Genomic DNA, 22,817 nt, shown 5'->3' with positions numbered 1-22,817 from the left:
ACAGCCAGTATATAATATGGATTAAATTTAGATTTGCTTTCACTGGCCTACACATAATATCCCATAATGTCAACATGGAATTGTTTTTAGATATTTTTACAAGCTAATTAAAAATGAAAAGCTAAAAATGTTGATTAAGTATTCAATCCCTTTAGTTATGGCAAGCCTAGATAAGTTCAGCATTAAAAATGTGCTTAAGTCATAATACGTTGCATGGACTAACTCTACGTGCAATAACAGTGTTTAACATGATTTTTGAATGACTTCCTCATCTCTGTACCCCACACATACAGATAATTGTAAGGTCCCGCAGTCAAACAGTGAATTTCAAACACAGATTCAACCACAAAAGACCAGAGGTTTTCCAATGCTTTAAAAGAGCACCTATTGGTAGATGGACACAAATAAAAAAAAGACATTGAATATCCCTTTGAGCATGGTGAAGTTAATTACACTTTGGATAGTTTATCAATACACCCAGTCACTACAAAGATACATGCTTCCTGTCTAACTCCGTTGCCAGAGAGGAAGGAAACCACTCAGGGATTTAACCATGAGGCCAATGGTGACTTTAAAATAGTTTAATGGCTGTGGTAGGAGAAAACTGAGGATGGCTCAACAACGGTGCTGTAGGTGTCCTGCAGGGCAGGTAGTTGGCCCCAGGTGATGCGTTGGGCAGACCGCACCACCTCTCTGGAGAGCGCTGCAGTTGCGGGCAGTGCAGTTGCCATAACACAGCCTGACAGGATGTTCTCAATTGTGCATTTGTAAAAGTTTGAAGGTTTTAGGGGCTAAGCCAAATTTCAGCCTCAGCACATTCTTTTGGAGAGATTGGAAACCCAAATTGGTCTACACGGACAAGTTCTGGCCTGGTTTAGATCTTATCTGTCGGAAAGATATCAGTTTGACCCTGTGAATGGTTTGTCCTTTGACAAATCAACTGTAAATTTCGGTGTTCCTCAAGGTTCCGTTTTAGGACCACTATTGTTTTCACTATATATTTTACCTCTTGGGGATGTTATTCGAAAACATAATGTTAACTTTCACTGCTATGCGGATGACACACAGCTGTACATTTCAATTAAACATGGTGAAGCCCCAAAATTGCCCTTGCTAGAAGCATGTGTTTCAGACATAAGGAAGTGGATGGCTGCAAACTTTCTACTTTTAAACTCGGACAAAACAGAGATGCTTGTTCTAGGTCCCAAGAAAAAAGAGATCTTCTGTTGAATCTGACAATTAATCTTAATGGTTGTACAGTCGTCTCAAATAAAACTGTGAAGGACCTCGGCGTTACTCTGGACCCTGATCTCTCTTTTGAAGAACATATCAAGACCATTTCAAGGACAGCTTTTTCCCATCTACGTAACATTGCAAAAATCAGAAACTTTGTCCAAAAATGATGCAGAAAAATTAATCCATGCTTTTGTCACTTCCAGGTTAGACTACTGCAATGCTCTACTTTCCGGCTACCCGGATAAAGCACTAAATAAACTTCACTTAGTGCTAAATACGGCTGCTAGAATCCTGACTAGAACCCAAAAAATTGATCATATTACTCCAGTGCTAGCCTCTCTACACTGGCTTCCTGTCAAAGCAAGGGCTGATTTCAAGGTTTTACTGCTAACCTACAAAGCATTACATGGGCTTGCTCCTACCTATCTCTCTGATTTGGTCCTGCCGTACATACCTACACGTACGCTACGGTCACAAGACGCAGGCCTCCTAATTGTCCCTAGAATTTCTAAGCAAACAGCTGGAGGCAGGGCTTTCTCCTATAGAGCTCAATTTTTATGGAACGGTCTGCCTACCCATGTCAGAGACGCAAACTCGGTCTCAACCTTTAAGTCTTTACTGAAGACTCATCTCTTCAGTGGGTCATATGATTGAGTGTAGTCTGGCCCAGGAGTGGGAAGGTGAACGGAAAGGCTCTGGAGCAACGAACCGCCCTTGCTGTCTCTGCCTGGCCGGTTCCCCTCTTTCCACTGGGATTCTCTGCCTCTAACCCTATTACAGGGGCTGAGTCACTGGCTTACTGGGGCTCTCTCATGCCGTCCCTGGAGGGGGTGCGTCACCTGAGTGGGTTGATTCACTGATGTGGTCATCCTGTCTGGGTTGGCGCCCCCCCCCCCCTTGGGTTGTGCCGTGGCGGAGGTCTTTGTGGGCTATACTCAGCCTTGTCTCAGGATGGTAAGTTGGTGGTTGAAGATATCCCTCTAGTGGTGTGGGGGCTGTGCTTTGGCAAAGTTGGTGGGGTTATATCCTTCCTGTTTGGCCCTGTCCGGGGGTGTCCTCGGGTGTCCTCCAGTATTTATGCTTCAGTAGTTTATGTGTCGGGGGGCTAGGGTCAGTTTGTTATATCTGGAGTACTTCTCCTGTCCTAATCGGTGTCCTGTGTGAATCTAAGTGTGCGTTCTCTAATTCTCTCCTTCTCTCTTTCTTTCTCTCTCTCGGAGGACCTCTCGGAGGACCTGAGCCCTAGGCCATGCCCCAGGACTACCTGACATGATGACTCCTTGCAGTCCCCAGTCCACCTGGCCGTGCTGCTGCTCCAGTTTCAACTGTTCTGCCTTATTATTATTCATTCACATATGCATGTCATTTATGAACATTTGAACATCTTGGCCATGTTCTGTTATAATCTCCACCCGGCACAGCCAGAAGAGGACTGGCCACCCCACATAGCCTGGTTCCTCTCTAGGTTTCTTCCTAGGTTTTGGCCTTTCTAGGGAGTTTTTCCTAGCCACCGTGCTTCTACACCTGCATTGCTTGCTGTTTGGGGTTTTAGGCTGTGTTTCTGTACAGCACTTTGAGATATCAGCTGATGTAAGAAGGGCTATATAAATAAATTAGAAAATAAATTTGATTTGATCATTACTCTAAAAACATGAAGGGCAGTCAATCCGGAAAATGTAAAGAACTTTGAACGTTTCTTCAAGTGCAGTCGCAAAAACCATCAAGCACCATGACGAAACTGGCTCTCATGAGGACCGCCACAGGAAAGGAAGACGCAGTTACCTCTGCTGCAGAGGATAAGTTCATTAGAGTTACCAGCCTCAGAAACTGCAGCCCAAATCACAGAGTTCAAGTAACATACGTCTCAACATCAACTGTTCAGAGGAGACTGCGTGAATAAGGCTTTCATGTCTGAATTGCTGCAAAGAAAACACTACCAAAGGACACGAATAATAAGAGACTTGCTTGGGCCAAGAAACACGAGCAATGGACATTAGACCGGTGGAAATCTGTCCTTTGGTCTGAAGTCCAAATTTGAGATTTTTGGTTCCAACCACCGTGTCTGTGAGACACAGAGTAGGTGAACGGATGATCTCCACGTGTGGTTCCCACCGTGAAGCATGGAGGTGGTGTGATGGTGCTTTGCTGGTGACACTGATTTGTTTAGAATTCAAGGCACAGCATTCTGCAGCAAAACCATCCTATCTGGTTTGGGCTTAGTGTAACTATTTGTTTTCAACAGGACAATGACCCACACACCTCCAGGCTGTATAAGGGCTAGATCAAGAAGGAGAGCGATTGAGTGCTGCATTAGATGACCTGGCCTCCACAATTACCTGACAATCAGCATATGTGGGAACTTCGTCAAGACTGCTGGAAAAGCATTCCAGGTGAAGCTGGTTGAGAGAATGCCGAGAGTGTGCAAAGATGTCATCAAGGCAAAGGGTGGCTACTTTGAAGAATCTAAAATATATTTTTATTTGTTTAACATTTGTTTACTACATGATCCCATATGTGTTATTTAATGTAGAAATGTACAATGTAGAAAATACCTTGAATGGGTAGGTGTCCAAACTTTCAACTTGTACTGTATGTAAATTATATATGTATGTATTTAATGTTCAATACATATGCAAAAACTGATGGGGTATTGTCTGTAGATGGGTGAGAAAAAACATCTATTTAATCAATTTTGAATTCAGGCTGTAACAACAAAATGTGGCATAAATTAAGGGGTATGAATACTTTCTGAAGGTACTGTATATTTACCTGTCTTAATGGCTGAGAGCTGTGCAGAGCAAGCTCAGGTGCAGCGGCAGGGTGCGAGTATGTGGGGTGTGGGTTGTGTTGAACAGGTAGGGCAGAATGGTCTGGGTTCATGTGGTGCGTATTCTGCAGTTGTGTGTTCTGTTGTCTAGGGAGTGAGGCAGGGTGTGAGTGAGTAGGTTGTTGTGTGTGTGGGCGTGTCATAACACTCTGTTGCAAAACAGCAGGGTACATCTGCAGGTGCTGTGGCAGTGTGGGTGCTGCCATGGCCAGCAGGGTTGTGGATGAGGGTATCAAGGACACAGAGGTGGGTGGCACCAGAGCGTTCCCTATATGCAGGGGGGCAAGGGGTGAGACAGAGGGGGGCAGAGTGGCAGGCTGGCCTGGGGAGAGGAAGAGAGGGGGCAGAGATGGGGCAGTGGAGGAGGGGTAGGACTGGGGAACATGGCAGGGGTGAGGGTAGGAGTCACATCCAGCCAGAGGTGTCACCACTTGGATGTTGGGATACGGTGAGGGAAACTGGGAGGAGAAGAAAAGGGTAGAATATGAAAGCAATCAGAAACCAGGGTCTGGAGTATGGAACCCAATGGTGTTTCCAGTTATGTTCCATACTGCAAACCGATCAGGCAAGCAAAAGGCAAACATACCATATTCCCAATATAGTGCACAGCTTTTGACAAAAGCACTACACTATATGAGGTATAGGATGCCATCAGACAAAGAGAGATACCCCAAGCTATACTCAACTAAGAACCAAAGTACTCTCAGCTTGAGGTGGTCAGTTAAAAAAATATATATACACAGTACCAGTCAAAAGTTTGGATACCTTCTCATTCAAGGGTTTTTCTTTATTTCACTATTTTCTACATTGTAGAATGAAACTATGAAATAACATATGGAATTGTGTAGTAACCCAAAAAATATATATGTTAGATTCTTCAAAGTAGCCACCCTTTGCGTTGACAGCTTTGCACACTCTTGGCATTCTCTCAACCAGCTTCACCTGGAATGCTTTCCCAACAGTATTGAAGGAGTTCCCACATATGCTTTTCCTTCACTCTGCGGTCCAAAGCATCTCAACCCTTAAATGAGTAGATGTCCAAACCTTCGACTGGCACTATACTTTAGTGGCAAAATGTAATTAGCACATCTATGTACATAGAGTTGGCTACATACAGTATGGTACCAAAAAAAAAAAGTGAATAGAGTGAATAAAGGACAATCCATCCCTGGTAGCAGTGAAAGTGAAAGGGAGGGGTTACCTGTGAAAGGTGTGTTGGTGAAAGAGAAGTGGACATCTGTAGTGCCTGCAACTGCAGAGGGTCAGAGGCCTGAGCCAATGGCTTCTGAGGAGGCAGTGCCTGGGCAGGCAGACTAGATAATGATTGGTGGTGCTGGGGAAGGCTTTGACCCCCAGGGACATTCTACAGACAGAGTACAAGAGAGCGAGCGAGAGAAAAAGAGCGAGAACAAGAGCGAGAGAGAACAAGAAGTGGGGTGAGGGGTCGGCCTCCGGTTACATCTCTCAATTGGATATCTGCTTTTCCTGCTATTGACCCAATCAGAATCAGGCTCACATTTCCCATCCTGTCCTTGGAGTCAGTCAGCATATGTGGCTGTTACTGCAGCACACTCCAGACACAGAACAGGCCCGAGGGACTGAGGAGCTGGCAGATGCAGCGGATAAAAACACTATTGTTTTCATTATAGTTCCCATTATGTCTCCGTTTGGCCACGCTCAGATGAAACTCCTACTACTTGCTCTGTGATTGACCAAAAGTCCTCATCCCAGGAGCACCTAAACAACCCCAACGTCCTCATCCCAGGAGCAACATAGACAGGCAAACCAACAGTATTGTCATAACTAAACACTGTTCATCTGACACAAAGGACGTACAGTGCATTCGTTTTCTCTTCCTCTGACAGTGTTATTTAGGTGATTTTGACAGTGTGTATTGAGACGAAGGGAGATCTACCTGGTTCGGGAAAGCTGGGTTGTGGAGATAGAGTTGGTACTATGAGAAATGAAAACAGGATCAGAGAACTGAAACTTTACTCAAAGGGGAGCACTGTACTGGGCAGTTTCTCCACCAGGTTAGCTTTGGCCGGGGAGAGGTAATTACTTTTGCCCAACTATATATCGATCCCTAGCCTTAAGCACTCCATGAAGAGAACGCCTCAGGTTGAAATTGGGCAACTTGCTAAGTTACTGAAGACTCCTTCAACTTCATATTGAACTCACCTGCTGGCCTGGGGGTAGTGGGGCCACCTGGATCTGGCTGTGCTGTGCAGTAGTCCCAGTCTGTTGTTGCACTATGGGGGCCACTGGGTAGGTCTGTGGGTCTGCGGCCTGCTGTGGAGCCTGAGCAGATGGATAGGCCTGACCCATCACACTGGGTTGGAGTGATGTGTAGCCTTGCACCATTGCAGCCGGTGTGGCTGTGGGTGGGTAGCTCTGTGAAGCAGCCTGTTGTGTGTGTGGGGCTGAGGGTGGGTAGCTCTGTGAAGCAGCCTGTTGTGTGTGTGGGTCTGAGGGTGGGTAGCTCTGTGAAGCAGCCTGTTGTATGTGTGGGGCTGAGGGTGGGTAGCTCTGAGAAGCCGAGTTCTGTTGCCCCATCAGGGGTACAGAACTGGGGTAACTCTGGAGGGTTGACTGGTAGCGCTGGACAACTGGAGCCTGTTGGACAGTAGGCTTGACCATTGGCTGGCTGTGTTGGGGTAGGGGGACCTGCACAGTCAGTAGGCTGTGCTGCATGGGACTATCCTGTTGGACAGCGGTCTGTGCCATTTGCTGGCGGTGTTGCTGCTGAATGGGGACCTGCACTGTCTGTTGTCTGTGAAGCATGGGACTAGACTGGCCAGGCTGCAGAATGGGAGGCATGGCTTTGTCTGAGAGGCTGTGTGGGGCTGGGCAAGGCTGGACTGGGGGAGGCACAACAGAAGCTAGAGGTTGTGTTGCTACACTGGGGGTCCAAGTAGGGTGACTGGGTATAGGTACTGTGTGGACCACAGTTGAGGCTACAGATGCATAACTCTGTGTGGGTGCAGTCTGTTGGAGATGCCCCACTGGAGTGGAGTAGTTCTGTGCAGCTGGTTGTGAGGGTTTTGTTGCTGCTGCTATGGTAGCGGCCAATACAGTCTGTTGGACAGACAAGGCTGCTGCTTCTGAGAAGCTTGCTGGTGTTGGGTTTTGTTGCAGAGTTGGAGCTGCGTAGCTCGCTGCAGTTTGAGTCAGCTGTTGCAGAGCTGGAGCAACATAACTCTGTGGAGTTGGTGTCCGCTGGATTGGTATTGTTGCTACTGTGTAGCTTGCTGCGGTGTGTGGCTGCTGCGGGGGCATGGTTGTCGCTGAAAAGCTTGCTGCAGGCTGTTGAAGTGGTACATTTGCAGTTGTATAACTTGTTGCCGTCTGTTGCTGAGGTGGAGCTGGGTAGCTCTGTCCGGTATGATTCTGTTGCAGGGGAATGTTTGATGCAGAGTAACTTGCTGAGGCTGGGGTGTATTGTAAAGCTACAGCTGAGAAGCTGGCTGTGGTGGGTGTCTGTTGAATGACCTGGGGAGCTGTGGGGTAGCTGTGGCCAGGCTGGAGGTATTGCAGGTGGGTGTGCGGGGCCGGGGCAGGCTGGCTCTGGAGAGACGCATGGTTCTGGAGCAAGGTGTGCACAGCACTGGACTGAGAGGAGAGAGAGAGACGTTAAAGGACAGAGACACATTGGGGGTGCTTTAAGGTCCTCGTTAAAATGTACTGTATTTGAAAGTGACATAAAATATTTCTGAATGAACACATCTAAATATCTGAATCTACAAACTTGGAACAATATAGATAGACATCCTCTACAAGAGGAAAAAACAATATGAGCCAAAACAAATACACAGGATGTCAATGAAAAATGAGTGGCTGAAGGATTAAAATAACATTTTTAAAAACACCCAGACAATGGCAGGGTTAACAGAAGAGGCAGCAGGTGTGCACTACAATAAGGAGGTATGGGAAAGGGAAGAGGGGATATGGGAGGTTAGAGGGGACACAGCAGCATTCATTCCCTTGGTTTGCAGCAGCCATCTGTTCATTCACCGAGGACGTTCCATGGGTAAGTTGATATGAGCGAGTGTAGAAGGATGGGTTTTGCATTCTGGCATTCGGTCAGTAAAGCAGAAAGAGAAGACATTAACAGGCCAGCTCAAGTTGGCAGCGGGTTAGAGAGTTAGTCAGTCAGCAGTATCTATGGTTCTCCAGAGAACCAGCTTGTCCCAAAGCACACCAGTAGAACCATGGACTTCTATGATAGTTTGAAGCTGAGCGGAAGAGACAGCAGGGTTTAGTCCCATGGCAGCACTAAAACAGAGCCCCTTCTACAGGTCTAAGCAGGAAGTGAAGTCTACAGGAGTCAGCTCTACAGGTTGAGCTGAGGGTATCTCAGTAGTCTAAAGTAACTTCCTCTCCTCACCTGCTTTACCACATCTGCACTGACATCAATGAATTGGACAAATGAAAGCAAATTCTTTGTTGGCATCTGCCATATTACTTTCACCTATCCTTTGTTGTCTGTTCAGTGCAGATGAATGAAAGATACTGAGCAAAAGCTACTTTAGACTATTGTGAGATGCAGCCCTAGTCTCCCTGTGTGACCTACCACTCCCGGGGGCCCGGTGGCTCGGTGCTCCCCAGCGCAGTAGCTGGCCCTGCGGTCCTGTGTGGGCCTGGCCAGAGGAGGTGTAGTGTGGCCACCACTAAAGCTGCCTCTCTGGGGTAAGTTCAGACTCCCATCCCCATAGTTCTTGGCAGGCTGCTGGGCAGCAGGCAGGTGGAGGAGGGAGGGTTGACCCTTGTTGGATAGGGTGGTTTTACGGCTGATGATGTTCATCAGGTTCTGTTGTAGTAAGAAGAGGTCAGAGCAGTCACTTCCTATTTGACTTTGACCTTTCACCACTCCTGATCCTGCAGTTGTCGCTACCCCACAGGGGTGTGGTGGGAAGGGAAAGGCGATGTGCGGCTGCTTGTGCCCTCCTTCTTGTGACTTCAGCAGCAGCAGAGAGAAGCAGGCCTGGCAGAGGTGCTTTCTGGGTGTGCCTTGGTGGTGGTGATGATGATGATGGGCAGAGTTTCGACTCAGCAGGGTGCTGAAGTCTGAATGTCTCCGCCCACCTGACACAGATTTAACCCTGCTCGCATTGGTGGCTTCCAATGTCTGGGATTCAACAGAAGAGTCACTAAGACGCCGGGCCTCAGTGTGTGGGGTCAGGGAGGGCCAGGAGGAGGGGGGCAGGCAACGCACTCGGAAAAGGGGTGCCGTCCTCTGCCTCGGAGCGGAACTCAGATGGGCTGCTCTCTGTTTGATTGTCTGGTGATGTGGGGGCAGGACTGGCAGCTCTCTGTGGGCTGCAGGGCCCAGAGGTCAGAGGTTGCAGGAGCATATGAAGAGTGACGTTGTTGCCCCTTAGAGTGTCAATGACAGAGGCACTCCCTCTCCTTGCCCCTGCTCCTACCCCCACTCGGAGCTCTGGCCCAAGGGCTCCTTTCCACCCCTCGCCCTTTTCACAGGAGCGGGGGCGTGCTGAAGCCAAATACAGACCACTGCGGTGACGCTGAGCCCATACAGGGACCCACGGGCAAAACATATGTTACTCAAAACACAATCAAAAACAGATTGAAGAAATTCGACACATACACAAAAAAACATGAAAATGGAATAGGGTGGAGATTAATTGGAGAATTCTGAGCGAATGAGCTGCAGTGACTCTTTAGGTTGGGCATAAACATAAATGTACCTATGTTATTACATTTGTAATAAAATGAGGATCCAAATGTGTGTGAGCATATGCCACATATGTGATGGGTATTACTGTGCAAATGAGGATGTACTTCATGTGCACGTGCTCAGTGTGTAGAGTGAATGTATGGTATGTCCTGTGTGTGTATTAGTGGGGTACATTTATGATAATGACCCTGTGTATAGTGCAGGTGCCCTAGGTGCGAGTGTGTGTGGTACAGACCTGCTGCGTTGCCTTGGTGATGGGCTCCACTAGGGACTGGTAGAGGACATTGTGTTGGCTGCTGTGGGAGTCAGAGTACACAGCGGAGCCTAGGCCGCTGTCAAACGTACTGTCTGCTACAGACATACAAAGATTGGGGGTTAGTCTTTACACACAAAGGAGACTGAGCGAGAGAGTTTACTCAGACTCAAACAAGCACTAACCACCGTATAATAGAAACTACTGTCAAAGATTAATTCCACCACGTGCCACAGAGAGCACGGTGTCAAGTGTATGTGACAGTAAGTCTTGTGGGGTTTCACTCGTTGCATGTCATTCCGCATGATGTGTGTGTCAGTGGTGTCTCACATGTGACAGAGGTGGCGCTGGCTGGAAGGTTACACAGCCTGGCGTGCTGGTCTGCCTCTGGCTCCAGCAGAGGGGGCTGTACTGCCTGTGTAGCCCCAGCAGAGGCCCCCTGTGCCGGGGCTGACTGGGCCCTGAGTCCTGCCTCTCCTATGTCCACTGGGGGTCCTGCCAATACGGACCTCTCTCTCCTCCATTTGATCAGTGCTACACGGTCTCGGATAGACTTCCCCACGATCTTAGCATCACTCTCATGGAAGAACCCAGATTCCACCTATCGGGGAGAAGAGTGTAGGAAGAAGAGTATTTTTAGAGTCAATGTGTTAGAGGAAGAGTTGAGAAAACAGGAGAGAGATGGAAGGAGGGAGCAGGAAAGGGAAGAGTTGGAGAATCTATTGTGAGGAAGGGGGGATTTAAAAATATACATTTTCTTTTTTTAAATACTGTCAGCAGCTGGGTTCAGAGGGTTCAGACAGAATAGTCTGCCTCTGTGTAGAATACTACAGGATACAGGACAGGTGCATTTAAACCAGGGGGTAGGCAACTAGACTCAGCCACGGGCCGATTTTAATTGGAGAAAATATTTGTGGGGCTAGAACGTAATTATAATTTGTACACTGCAAATTGACCACAACCCAAACAGTAGTACTGCGCGATTAACCGAAATGTCAGTTATTTTTCATTTTTTTACACAATTGATTAACATAGTTTTTTTTCTTCCCTTCTGTGCGCTCAATACACAGTTTCTCTAGAGATAAATTCAATCAAGCACAAACTGCGATGTAGTAGGAAAATGTGGCAACTAAAAACAAAGGCTATAATCCATTGCGCGCCTACTTGTAAAAGAAATCCAGACTTACGTAGGAGGCGTCCAAAGACAGAAGAATGCGCGAACGAAAGAAAACTCTACGTGAAAATACATGATCTAAGTGATTGATAGTTGGTATTCAGTCATAAGAGGTTGCATTATTTACTCTGAAGAACTACTAAAATAGTGATTTTGTCAGACAGCGGCTTTACAGGGATGAGATGATGACTTGGAAAGAAAGTCTTAAAATAAAACAAATGTAATATACACAACTGAAATATTTGAAAGTAATGTGAATAAATAGTAAATATGTAGTAACGAGGAGTTATTCTGTGTTGTTTACAGCATTCAACTCACATAACACATAGCATTTCATGTTCATTTGTTGGGAACAGATTTCCTACAAGTTTTTGATGTTATAAATTACTAAAAACTTTGTGGTGGCTCAAGGGCCGCCTGTTGCCAACCTTGTATTTAGACCATGGAAGATATGGAAGGCTAAAATAAGGAGTTATTTTTTTAGAGGAGGTTTGGAATTAAATGACTCATTAATAGGAATCATGGCCTGCCATAAAACGTTTCAAAAAGCTTTCTGTTTTGGCACAGGCGGGCAAATGGATTTATTTCATTGAGTACAAGTCCCATATCTTTAACAATCATTTTGCTTTTAAGACCTTTGTTCACAGTAATTTAAGATGAAGTCATTTAATCAACACAAAACTGAATAAAACCTGACATAAACCATGTCCTGAATAAGAAACCAAAGGAGCTCTGAGTAGCAGAGTGCATGACCGGAGCCACGTTGATAAACTACATCTCCCATGATGCCCGTCTGTAGAGAAATTAGTAATCGTAGGGTGACAAGGGGTGATTGGAGATGGAGTGCAGACAGTGCATCCTCAATGTGCTGTGGGCCACATTCTCCCCCTCTCCTCCAAAACGACCGTTACAGCTACACCACAATTCCCCCAGCATGGGGAGATGTCAGGATAGAGGGAGGCAAGCAGGTCAGCTTGCTGTCTGACAAAATAATCGATGGCCCTGATTCTCAGTAACACTAAGCACTGCAGCCAGACCCATTCACAACGGAAATGAACACTCACGACAGCCTGGCCCGTTGACAAAAGGACAGCTTAACAAACTGAACACACACAAAACTATGGTCAAGCACACACAAGCCCAAGCCTGTCCCAAACACAAATAGCCTACAGGGTAAAATAAACACTATAGAATCTATTCACAGCATAAAAACACCAGAAACTCATGAGCTCACTAATACAAACACAGACAACCATAAAATGAAGGTCACCCAGACATGTTTAAACAATGACAATGATTAGTGGCTGTTCTTCCTGACTTGATGGAATAGACCGTGATGCTGAGGCACGAGAAGAGAGATTCAAACCAGGCACATCTCTGGTGACCATCACAATGAGATATGAAGAATACAAATGAAGAGAAGTCTGCTCATGGCCGTTTTGAACAGTCGGTACACAACATAAGAGGACAAACAGATGGAGTTAATCCAGGCCAAAATAAAGACAACACTTCTTCCTTTTATACAATTAACACCACAGACAGGTGTACATGACCAAAAGTATGTGGGCACCTGCTTGTCAAACATCTAATTCCAAAATGAGGTTGAAAGCAACAACCAATGACGGTGCCACGTTGAAAGACACTGAGCTCATTAGTAAAGCATTCTAATGCCAATGTTTGTCATGTTTGCATGGCTGTGTGCTTGATTTTACACACCTGTCAGAAACGGGTGTGACAAACTGCCGAATCCACTACTCTTTTGCACTTCATAACCCTCTGCAAGCATCCAGTGAGACGATTTCTAGTTTCACTAGAGGCAGTGTTTTAGCCCAGTGCTCCTCAACCTGGTATAAAGCCCATACCTGCGTTCACTTAAACAGCTTGAACAAAGTCTGAAATAAGTTAGATGTGGGGTCTGAGAACAATCTACAGGAGAAAACAGTAGCTAGGTCCATCAGAAATGTAAAACCACACCAAGGGCCTGAGCACTCTAATGTTATCGCTGGGTTAATTAAGTACAGAGAGAGAAATATGCTGCCTCTCTGGCCCAGTGTTTTGTCACAAGGCATGACCAGGTCTTATCTGATGGTGGATGTTCGTTGGAAAAAACATGCAAACAGAAAGAAAAAAAGAAAACTCCTGGAAGTACAAATCGTATCACTGCCAATCTGCATGAGGGCACATTCCCTGATGAGATCAGAGCACTGTTGGCACACGGTCTGCCTGGACTCCACACAGACCTCTGCTGCCCTACACAACAAGTAACCCAACACAGACCTCTGCTGCCCTACACAACAAGTAACCCAACATGGTTACATTTGATAAATAATGACAACCACACTGACTTGAGAAATATTGTGACGAGGATCAAAGAATCAGAAATTCTAAAATCTATTCTTATGCAGGTCAAATTCATACTCTACCTTGGATTGTCTGTTCAACCAGTCTAACACTATATTACACACGTCTTCAACCATCCATCTTACCATCTCTTGGGCTACGCCCTCTGGTGTCTCTTTCTCCAGTTCAAAGGTGAACTCAATTGCGCCACTCTCCTTGTACTTCCCCTTCAGCTTCTTGGGGTCTTCCACCCACAGTTTCAGGGCGATAGCTTCCTTCTTCCCATCATCATCCTCTGCCAGCTCCACCCGCACCCCTGTGTCCTCCGCAAAGAAGGCATGGTTCAGCAGGTCCTTTATAGAGTACCTGGGAGAAAGGAACAAGAAAAACAACCTTCACCACTGTGATAACATGGCTCCAACTGATCTTGTTGTCATTTCAGAGATTAGGCCAACATTAAATAAATTAATGAGACCAAAGTCAGTCTGAAAGTACAAAGAGACTCAATAGTTATGTCATGCACGAGCTGAAAAACAGACTCCGCTGGGCACCAATGTTTTCAGTGTTTCCGTCTGTACACAGCCATAAGAACAGGATAAGCCCTTATCTAAGAGTACCCTCCATTTATTAGCTGCCAGGACAAGGACAGAGAGCACAGCACACAATAACCTCAGTATGAAAACCTGCAAAAGAGGGGGTTCTAAGGGATATTTTCTCCTCCGTATCAAACCAAATATTCAACTTAGCAGAGGACACCCTACAGATCGGGAGGGTAGATTGCAATGTTGTTGAGAGCACCGACTATCATCGCTGTGGTGATAGGACATGGGCAGGATGATGCGAGGTGCGGAGGGACGGCAGGGCACCTTGGGGGCCCTGTGGCCGAGAGGCGGGTACAGTCACTCACCGCTCCTCTTTCTTTTGGCAGATGCACTCGCCAATAATCTCCTTGATTTCAGGATCCACAACCTTGTTGAAGCTGGCAGGCTTCACTCCCTGAGAACAGAGAAAGGAAAACAAATCATTCAGAGGGAAGGCCGGACTCGGTGAGTAAGTATTGTGGGGGAAAAAACAGAGCGAGATGGCCACATAGTCACCAGAACAGCATGATAATATGACCAAAGGTTATATGGTTTCCAAATGTGGTCTTAGTTTGCACACCTCATTTTAAGTTATTGCATCCTGACTTTGGGAGTTTTCTTGATATGGAGACACGCACAAAACGAGTCCTTAAAAACCTACATCACTTTTCAGGTGTCGTCTATATCACTTGTCAGATGGTTAATGTTTTCATCAAGACCTTTTCCGCAACTATATGGACAAAAATAAAAAATAAAAATGGCTTTTCAGGAACTGGCACATTCATACAGATGCAAATATGTACTGCATGTAGTCTGGTTTATAGCAATTGAGGTTTCCCTTTGATAAAGGAGCTATAAATAACCTTCTCTGGTCTCTCCAGGGCACTGATATGCATAGAGTAAAGAAGACTCAGTGAAACACTGCCTCTTCCAGAAAGAGGGGGTTATGTGTTTAATAGCAGGTGGATATAGCCTGGTAACGTGGTAGCCTGCTCCCAGATATGTACAGTGCATTCAGAAAGTATTCAGACCCCTTCCCGCATTCAACATTGTTAAGTTACAGCCTTATTCTAAAATGGATTAAATTATTTTCCCCTCAATCTACACACAATACCCATAATGACAAATCAAAAACGTTTTAAGAAATATTTGCAAATGCATTAAATAAAAATGTCACATTTGCATAAGTATTCAGATCCTTTACTCAGAATTTGTTGAAGCACCTTTGGCAGCGATTACAGCCTCGAGTCTTCTTGGGTAGAACGCTACAAGCTTGGCACACCTGTATTTGAGGAGTTTCTCCCATTCTTCTCTGCAGATCCTCTCAAGCTCTGCCAGGTTGGACGGGGAGCGTCGCTGCACAGCTATTTTCAGGTCTCTCCAGAGATGTTTGATTAGGTTTAAGTCCGGGCTCTGGCTGGGCCACTCAGGGACATACAGAGACCTGTCCCGAAGCCACTCCTGCATTGTATTGGCTGTGTGCTTAGGGTTGTTGTCCATTTTATTACGTTTGCAATTGCAACAAATAATCTGCTCAGACCCCAACCAAGGATCATCAAAAGTCGTGCTATAAATTCACAGACAACACAAAGATTCCTTGATGTCCTTCCAGATTCCCTCTGTCTACCCAAGGACGCCAGAGGACAAAAATCAGTTAACCACCTAACCACCTCAACTTAACCTTGCGCAATACCCTAGATGCAGTTGCACCCCTAAAAACTAAAAACATTTCTCATAAGAAACTAGCTCCCTGGTACACAGAAAATACCCGAGCTCTGAAGCAAGCTTCCAGAAAATTGGAACGGAAATGGCGCCACACCAAACTGGAAGTCTTCCGACTAGCTTGGAAAGACAGTACTGTGCAGTACCGAAGAGCCCTTACTGCTGCTCGATCATCCTATTTTTCTAACTTAATTGAGGAAAATAAGAACAATCCGAAATTCCTTTTTGATACTGTCGCAAAGCTAACTAAAAAGCAGCATTCCCCAAGAGAGGATGACTTTCACTTTAGCAGTGATAAATTCATGAACTTCTTTGAGGAAAGGATTATGATTATTAGAAAGCAAATTACGGACTCCTCCTTAAATCTGCGTATTCCTTCAAAGCTCAGTTGTCCTGAGTCTGCACAACTCTGCCAGGACCTAGGATCAAGAGAGACGCTCAAGTGTTTTAGTACTATATCTCTTGACACAATGATGAAAATAATCATGGCCTCTAAACCTTCAAGCTGCATACTGGACCCTATTCCAACTAAACTACTGAAAGAGCTGCTTCCTGTGCTTGGCCCTCCTATGTTGAACATAATAAACGGCTCTCTATCCACCGGATGTGTACCAAACTCACTAAAAGTGGCAGTAATAAAGCCTCTCTTGAAAAAGCCAAACCTTGACCCAGAAAATATAAAAAACTATCAGCCTATATCGAATCTTCCATTCCTCTCAAAAATTTTAGAAAAGGCTGTTGCGCAGCAACTCACTGCCTTCCTGAAGACAAACAATGTATACGAAATGCTTCAGTCTGGTTTTAGACCCCATCATAGCACTGAGACGGCACTTGTGAAGGTGGTAAATGACATTTTAATGGCATCGGCCCGAGGCTCTGCATCTGTCCTCGTGCTCCTAGACCTTAGTGCTGCTTTTGATACCATCGATCACCACATTCTTTTGGAGAGATTGGAAACCCAAATTGGTCTACACGGACAAGTTCTGGCCTGGTTTAGATCTTATCTGTCGGAAAGATATCAGTTTGACCCTGTGAATGGTTTGTCCTCTGACAAATCAACTGTAAATGGCGGTGTTCCTCAAGGTTCCGTTTTAGGACCACTATTGTTTTCACTATATATTTTACCTCTTGGGGATGTTATTCGAAAACATAATGTTAACTTTCACTGCTATGCGGATGACACACAGCTGTACATTTCAATTAAACATGGTGAAGCCCCAAAATTGCCCTTGCTAGAAGAATGTGTTTCAGACATAAGGAAGTGGATGGCTGCAAACTTTCTACTTTTAAACTCGGACAAAACAGAGATGCTTGTTCTAGGTCCCAAGAAACAAAGAGATCTTCTGTTGAATCTGACAATTAATCTTAATGGTTGTACAGTCGTCTCAAATAAAACTGTGAAGGACCTCGGCGTTACTCTGGACCCTGATCTCTCTTTTGAAGAACATATCAAGACCATTTCAAGGACAGCTTTTTTCCATCTACGTAACATTGCAAAAATCAGAAACTTTCTGTCCAAAAATGATGCAGAAAAATTAATCCATGCTTTTGTCACTTCTAGGTTAGACTACTGCAATGCTCTACTTTCCGGCTACCCGGATAAAGCACTAAATAAACTTCAGTTAGTGCTAAATACGGCTGCTAGAATCCTGACTAGAACCCAAAAATGTGATCATATTACTCCAGTGCTAGCCTCTCTACACTGGCTTCCTGTCAAAGCAGGGGCTGATTTCAAGGTTTTACTGCTAACCTACAAAGCATTACATGGGCTTGCTCCTACCTATCTCTCTGATTTGGTCCTGCCGTACATACCTACACGTACGCTACGGTCACAAGACGCAGGCCTCCTAATTGTCCCTAGAATTTTTAAGCAAACAGCTGGAGGCAGGGCTTTCTCCTATAGAGCTCCATTTTTATGGAACGGTCTGCCTACCCATGTCAGAGACGCAAACTCGGTCTCAACCTTTAAGTCTTTACTGAAGACTCATCTCTTCAGTGGGTCATATGATTGAGTGTAGTCTGGCCCAGGAGTGGGAGGGTGAACGGAAAGGCTCTGGAGCAACGAACGGCCCTTGCTGTCTCTGCCTGGCCGGTTCCCCTCTTTCCACTGGGATTCTCTGCCTCTAACCCTATTACAGGGGCTGAGTCACTGGCTTTACTGGGGCTCTCCCATGCCGTCCCTGGAGGGGGTGCGTCACCCGAGTGGGTTGATTCACTGATGTGGTCATCCTGTCTGGGTTGGCGCCCCCCCCCCCCCCCTTGGGTTGTGCCGTGGCGGAGGTCTTTGTGGGCTATACTCAGCCTCGTCCCAGGATGGTAAGTTGGTGGTTGAAGATATCCCTCTAGTGGTGTGGGGGCTGTGCTTTGGCAAAGTGGGTGGGGTTATATCCTTCCTGTTTGGCCCTGTCCGGGGGTGTCCTCGGAGTGGGCCACAGTGTCTCCTGACCCCTCCTGTCTCAACCTCCAGTATTTATGCTGCAGTAGTTTATGTGTCGGGGGGCTAGGGTCAGTTTGTTATATCTGGAGTACTTCTCCTGTCCTATTCGGTGTCCTGTGTGAATCTAAGTGTGCGTTCTCTAATTCTCTCCTTCTCTTTTTCTCTCTCTCGGAGGACCTGAGCCCTAGGACCATGCCCCAGGACTACCTGACATGACTCCTTGCTGTCCCCAGTCCACCTGGCTGTGCTGCTGCTCCAGTTTCAACTGTTCTGCCTTATTATTATTATTATTATTATTATTATTCGACCATGCTGGTCATTTATGAACATCTTGGCCATGTTCTGTTATAATCTCCACCCGGCACAGCCAGAAGAGGACTGGCCACCCCACATAGCCTGGTTCCTCTCTAGGTTTCTTCCTAGGTTTTGGCCTTTCTAGGGAGTTTTTCCTAGCCACCGTGCTTCTACACCTGCATTGCTTGCTGTTTGGGGTTTTAGGCTGGGTTTCTGTACAGCACTTTGAGATATCAGCTGATGTACGAAGGGCTATATAAATACATTTGATTTGATTTGTTGTAAGATGAACCTTCGCCCTAGTCTGAGGTACTGAGCACTGGAGCAGGTTATCAAGGATCTCTGTACTTTTCTGTTCATCTTTCCCTCGATCCTGACTAGTCTCCCAGTCCCTGCCACTGAAAAACATCCCCACAGAACGATGCTGCCACCAGGTTTGACCATATGAATAGTGTCAGGTTTCTTCCAGACATGACGCTTGGCATTCAGGCCAAAGGAGTTCGATCCTGGTTTCATCAGACCAGAGAATCTTGTTCCTCGTGGTCAGAGTCCTTTAGGTGCATTTTGGCAAACTGACATAAGCAGGCTGTCATGTGCCTTTAATGAGGAGTGGCATCCATCTGGACACTACCATAAAAAGGCCTGATTGGTGGATGCTGCAGAGATGGTTGTTCTAGAAGATCCTCCTGTCTCCTCAGAGGAACTGAGCTCTGTCAGAGTGACCATTGGGTTCTTGGTCACTTCCTGACCTTTTGTGGCTGTTGTGCCCTTGGGCTGCATATAATCATTTGAATTCCCTTCTCCTTTATCTGTAGTTAAAGCTGTGGTATATCAGACCTTAAACCATGGGTATGACAACAAAAAATGCGCTGGTAACCAGTTTATAATAGCAATAAGGCACCCCGGGGGTTTGTTGTATATGGCCAACGAATGTATCCAGGCTGTCAGTGTTGAATCATGCTTAAGAGCACTTAGCCGTGGTATACTGGCCATATACCATACCTTCCTTGTGCCCTATTGCTTAATCATAGCAGTCAAACAAGTTTAGTCGACATCCATTGATAGAAAATATAATTTGCCCTTAAACTCAGAATTTTCCCTTGCGACATATTCAAATCATTTTATTACGCCATGTCATAGCGCTCAATAATTCTTATTTTGAGGGAAACCAATTCTTTCTTCTAATGTCATTACAAGTTCCTACGCTATTCCTTGATTGTCAAGATAACGTTATGAAAAAGGTTATTGTATAAATATGGCAACGTTTTGGGGAAAATAAAATTGTGCTAGTTTTCAGGCCTTTTGGGCAGGTTGAGAGTAGTCATTGGACTCAATTTTAGCAGGACCTGGAAACCCCGAGTCGGACTAGTAGTAGAAGAGTTGTCTTCTCTTCCCTAGCAGTAGAAACTAAAACATAGAAAAAGTACCTAGCTTTTGAACAAAAGTATGTAAATGGCCAAGAAACACAATACTTTCATTTCAAGTAAATTAGACTTACCTGTGCACAGCGTTTCTAAAAAAAAGAATATATTTCACTCAGCTCTTCACGTGCGTACAGCCCGGCCAGACAGAGTTGCAGCGCTAAGTGAAATAGGCTATATAGGATTCTTAGTTTTGACTTTGTGCAATGAATTTACCGGCTATGAACCCCCCCCCCCCCAAAAAGGCAGAAATACTTTGAAACGGCTACTGCAGCACTTATTTTACTATAAACACTATAAACCATTATTGACTATTTTTATGCACAAATGCAAGTGAAATGCTCACATTGTGGAGCCCAGACCACCAGCCAACATGGCTGGTGAAATAGACATCTTGCCTGCCAATGACAAAATCTACCCGCATTTGGCAGGTGGCCGGTGTTAATTTTAGGCCCTAATGTCAACTTCTATTATTTCACACAGAGTCAGTCCATGTAACTTGTGTTTTGTTAAACCACATTTAACTGAACTAAATTAGACTTGCCTAAACAAAGAGGCTAAACACTTGTTCAACAACTATAATTTAGTTATATATTTTTATTATTACAAATAAAAAAAATATTCCACTTTAACATTAAAGGTATTTTGTGTATATTGTTGACAAAACATGAAAATTAAATACATTTTAATACTACTTTGTAACAAAATGTGAAAACCAAGGGATCTGAATAATTTTGCAAGGCATTGTATGTGTCTGCCATTCATAGTAGTCACAGGGCCACAATTTGTGTCTACCCTAGTTGTGAGTGTTACCTCTATAGCTGAATTGGTGTACATGTTAAAATGTGGACTCACGCTGGTAACTTTGCGATAGATCTGTGCAGCATTCTGGCACTCCGAGTAGGGGTACTCTGAGGTGGCCATCTCCAGCATACACATCCCAAAGGCATAGACGTCCACTGCCTCGTCATAGTGCTCCTCATACATCTCTGGGGCCATGAACTCTGGGGTGCCTGGGAGCACAGGGGTCAAAGGTTAGAAAGGAGGACACTATTAGAATCTGAAGGCTATTGTCCATTTGAGAAAAACTAATAAACGACGAGACACCATGTGTTACTGATGCAGTCAGGTTGGATCTCCTACCTATGACACTCTTGGCGAAAGAGGCCCTCTTGAGCGTGGCCAGGCCCAGGTCTCCTATCTTTACGGAGCCGGTGGGGCCCGTGATGAAGATGTTGTCACACTTCAGGTCCCTGTGGATGATAGGAGGGTCCCGAGTGTGGAGGAAGTGGAGGCCCTTTAGGATCTGTCTACACCAACTCCTTAAGACCTTGGGTTTCATCACCTTGAAGCGCTTCAGATACCTATGAGGGAAGGACATCAGTATCACCACCCATACATTCTACAGTCTTGGGATTGATAATCGACAAAAAAAAAAATGAAACTTGGGGCTAACTTGGAGCAACTATTACATGTGCATATCACCCCTTGCCTCTTTTTGCAGTACTAGGGATAAAAACAAACTTAATCATCTGATCAATGATAAATAATACTCCAGCACACAGACTGGTTTGTTGGGGGGAATGCATTACAAAAAAAGTGTGTGTTGCGTTTATGAATAGATGCAGCCCAGTTATAGCCTGTTCCGTTGACCATCATCTCTCCAATCTCCAGCAAGTCTGACAGCACACTTACGTTTTGAGTGTTCCGGAGGTCATGAGCTCCGTCACCAGGACAATGCACTTCTTCCCTTTGAGGGGTGACTCCCAAAAGTCATAGAAGCGGACGATGTTGGGGTGCTGCAGCCCCTTCAGCATCTCGGCCTCCTCCTTAAACCGCTGACGCTCCACTTTGGTCAGCTTACGGTCCTGAGGGAGGGGAAGGAAGGCGACAAAGGTCAAATCCAGGCAATGTGGCCAGGATAAAGAAAATATGCCTGGTTGAACCTTGGTAATTTCCAATGTTCTTCACAATCAAACGTTACAACACTATACAAACTGTGGACAGATCATGTGAAATGAAGAGGTAATTAACATCAGAGCATTTCCAGAGGGACCTAGACGCAGGATGGGAGAGTGGGCCTACAGTATGTGCAGGAAGCGCTTCCCTTGCTCTGTCTGTCCGTCTGTTTGTCCGTCTGGTATTAGTGTGTCTGAGCGCCATATTCAGCTCACTAATTGAAAAACAAGTTTGACCCAGCTGGTCACTCCAGGGCAATGACTACTTTGGGCAGTGAGGACCAGTACGGGAAAATGAAAGTTAATTACAATTATATATTTTACGGGGACTGAAGGCTGCCAGGCTTGCTAGGACAGACCAGATACAACTTCAATTAGCACTAAGGTGTGAAGCAAAAAGTGTCGAGGCCGTTGGGCCCAACAAGTGGTAGGAGTCTCACAACCTGCCCCACCCAAATTCAGAGGCCTTTGAAGTCCCCTTCTGCTGTTCAGAGACCATTCACTGGCATATTCTACAAGAAATCTGCCTCCAGAAATAAAAGCTTCTCCCAAGTGGATGTGACACCTACTCAGTCTGCCCTGGCCTGGCTCCCCGTCTGGTACAGGTACACACATTTAGCGGCTAAATGTTCTTTACCATTTGGGCATCAGATTTGCCACCAAAGCCCCTTATAGGACACATCACTGCACTCTACAGTCGTAGCCAAAAGTTGAGAATGACAAATATTACATTTTCAAAAACTCTGCTGCCTCAGTTTGTATATTGGCAAATTGCATATACTCCAGAATGTTATGAAGAGTGATCAGATGAATTGCAATTAATTACAAAGTCCCTCTTTGAAAAAGACCATAGAGTTTAGTTTAAAACATTTTGCC

The 22,817-nt window shown here is 45.5% G+C and overlaps 1 protein-coding gene across 1 annotated transcript in view; it reads right to left on the bottom strand.

Moving 5' to 3' along the window:
* Nucleotides 1-22,817, bottom strand: part of LOC139368808 (serine/threonine-protein kinase WNK2-like) — a 65,758-nt gene that overhangs the window by 17,792 nt on the left and 25,149 nt on the right. Inside the window, 12 exon segments of the mRNA XM_071108177.1 lie at nt 4,006-4,521; nt 5,265-5,426; nt 6,245-7,675; nt 8,637-9,231; nt 9,233-9,588; nt 9,997-10,112; nt 10,345-10,615; nt 13,675-13,894; nt 14,436-14,524; nt 20,839-20,996; nt 21,127-21,347; nt 21,679-21,851. Of these exon segments, the coding sequence (XP_070964278.1) occupies nt 4,006-4,521; nt 5,265-5,426; nt 6,245-7,675; nt 8,637-9,231; nt 9,233-9,588; nt 9,997-10,112; nt 10,345-10,615; nt 13,675-13,894; nt 14,436-14,524; nt 20,839-20,996; nt 21,127-21,347; nt 21,679-21,851 (4,308 nt within the window).

The sequence above is a fragment of the Oncorhynchus clarkii genome, chromosome 16, assembly GCF_045791955.1.
Source record: "Oncorhynchus clarkii lewisi isolate Uvic-CL-2024 chromosome 16, UVic_Ocla_1.0, whole genome shotgun sequence".
NCBI lineage: Eukaryota > Metazoa > Chordata > Actinopteri > Salmoniformes > Salmonidae > Oncorhynchus > Oncorhynchus clarkii.
This window is presented reverse-complemented; position numbering and strand designations above follow the sequence as displayed.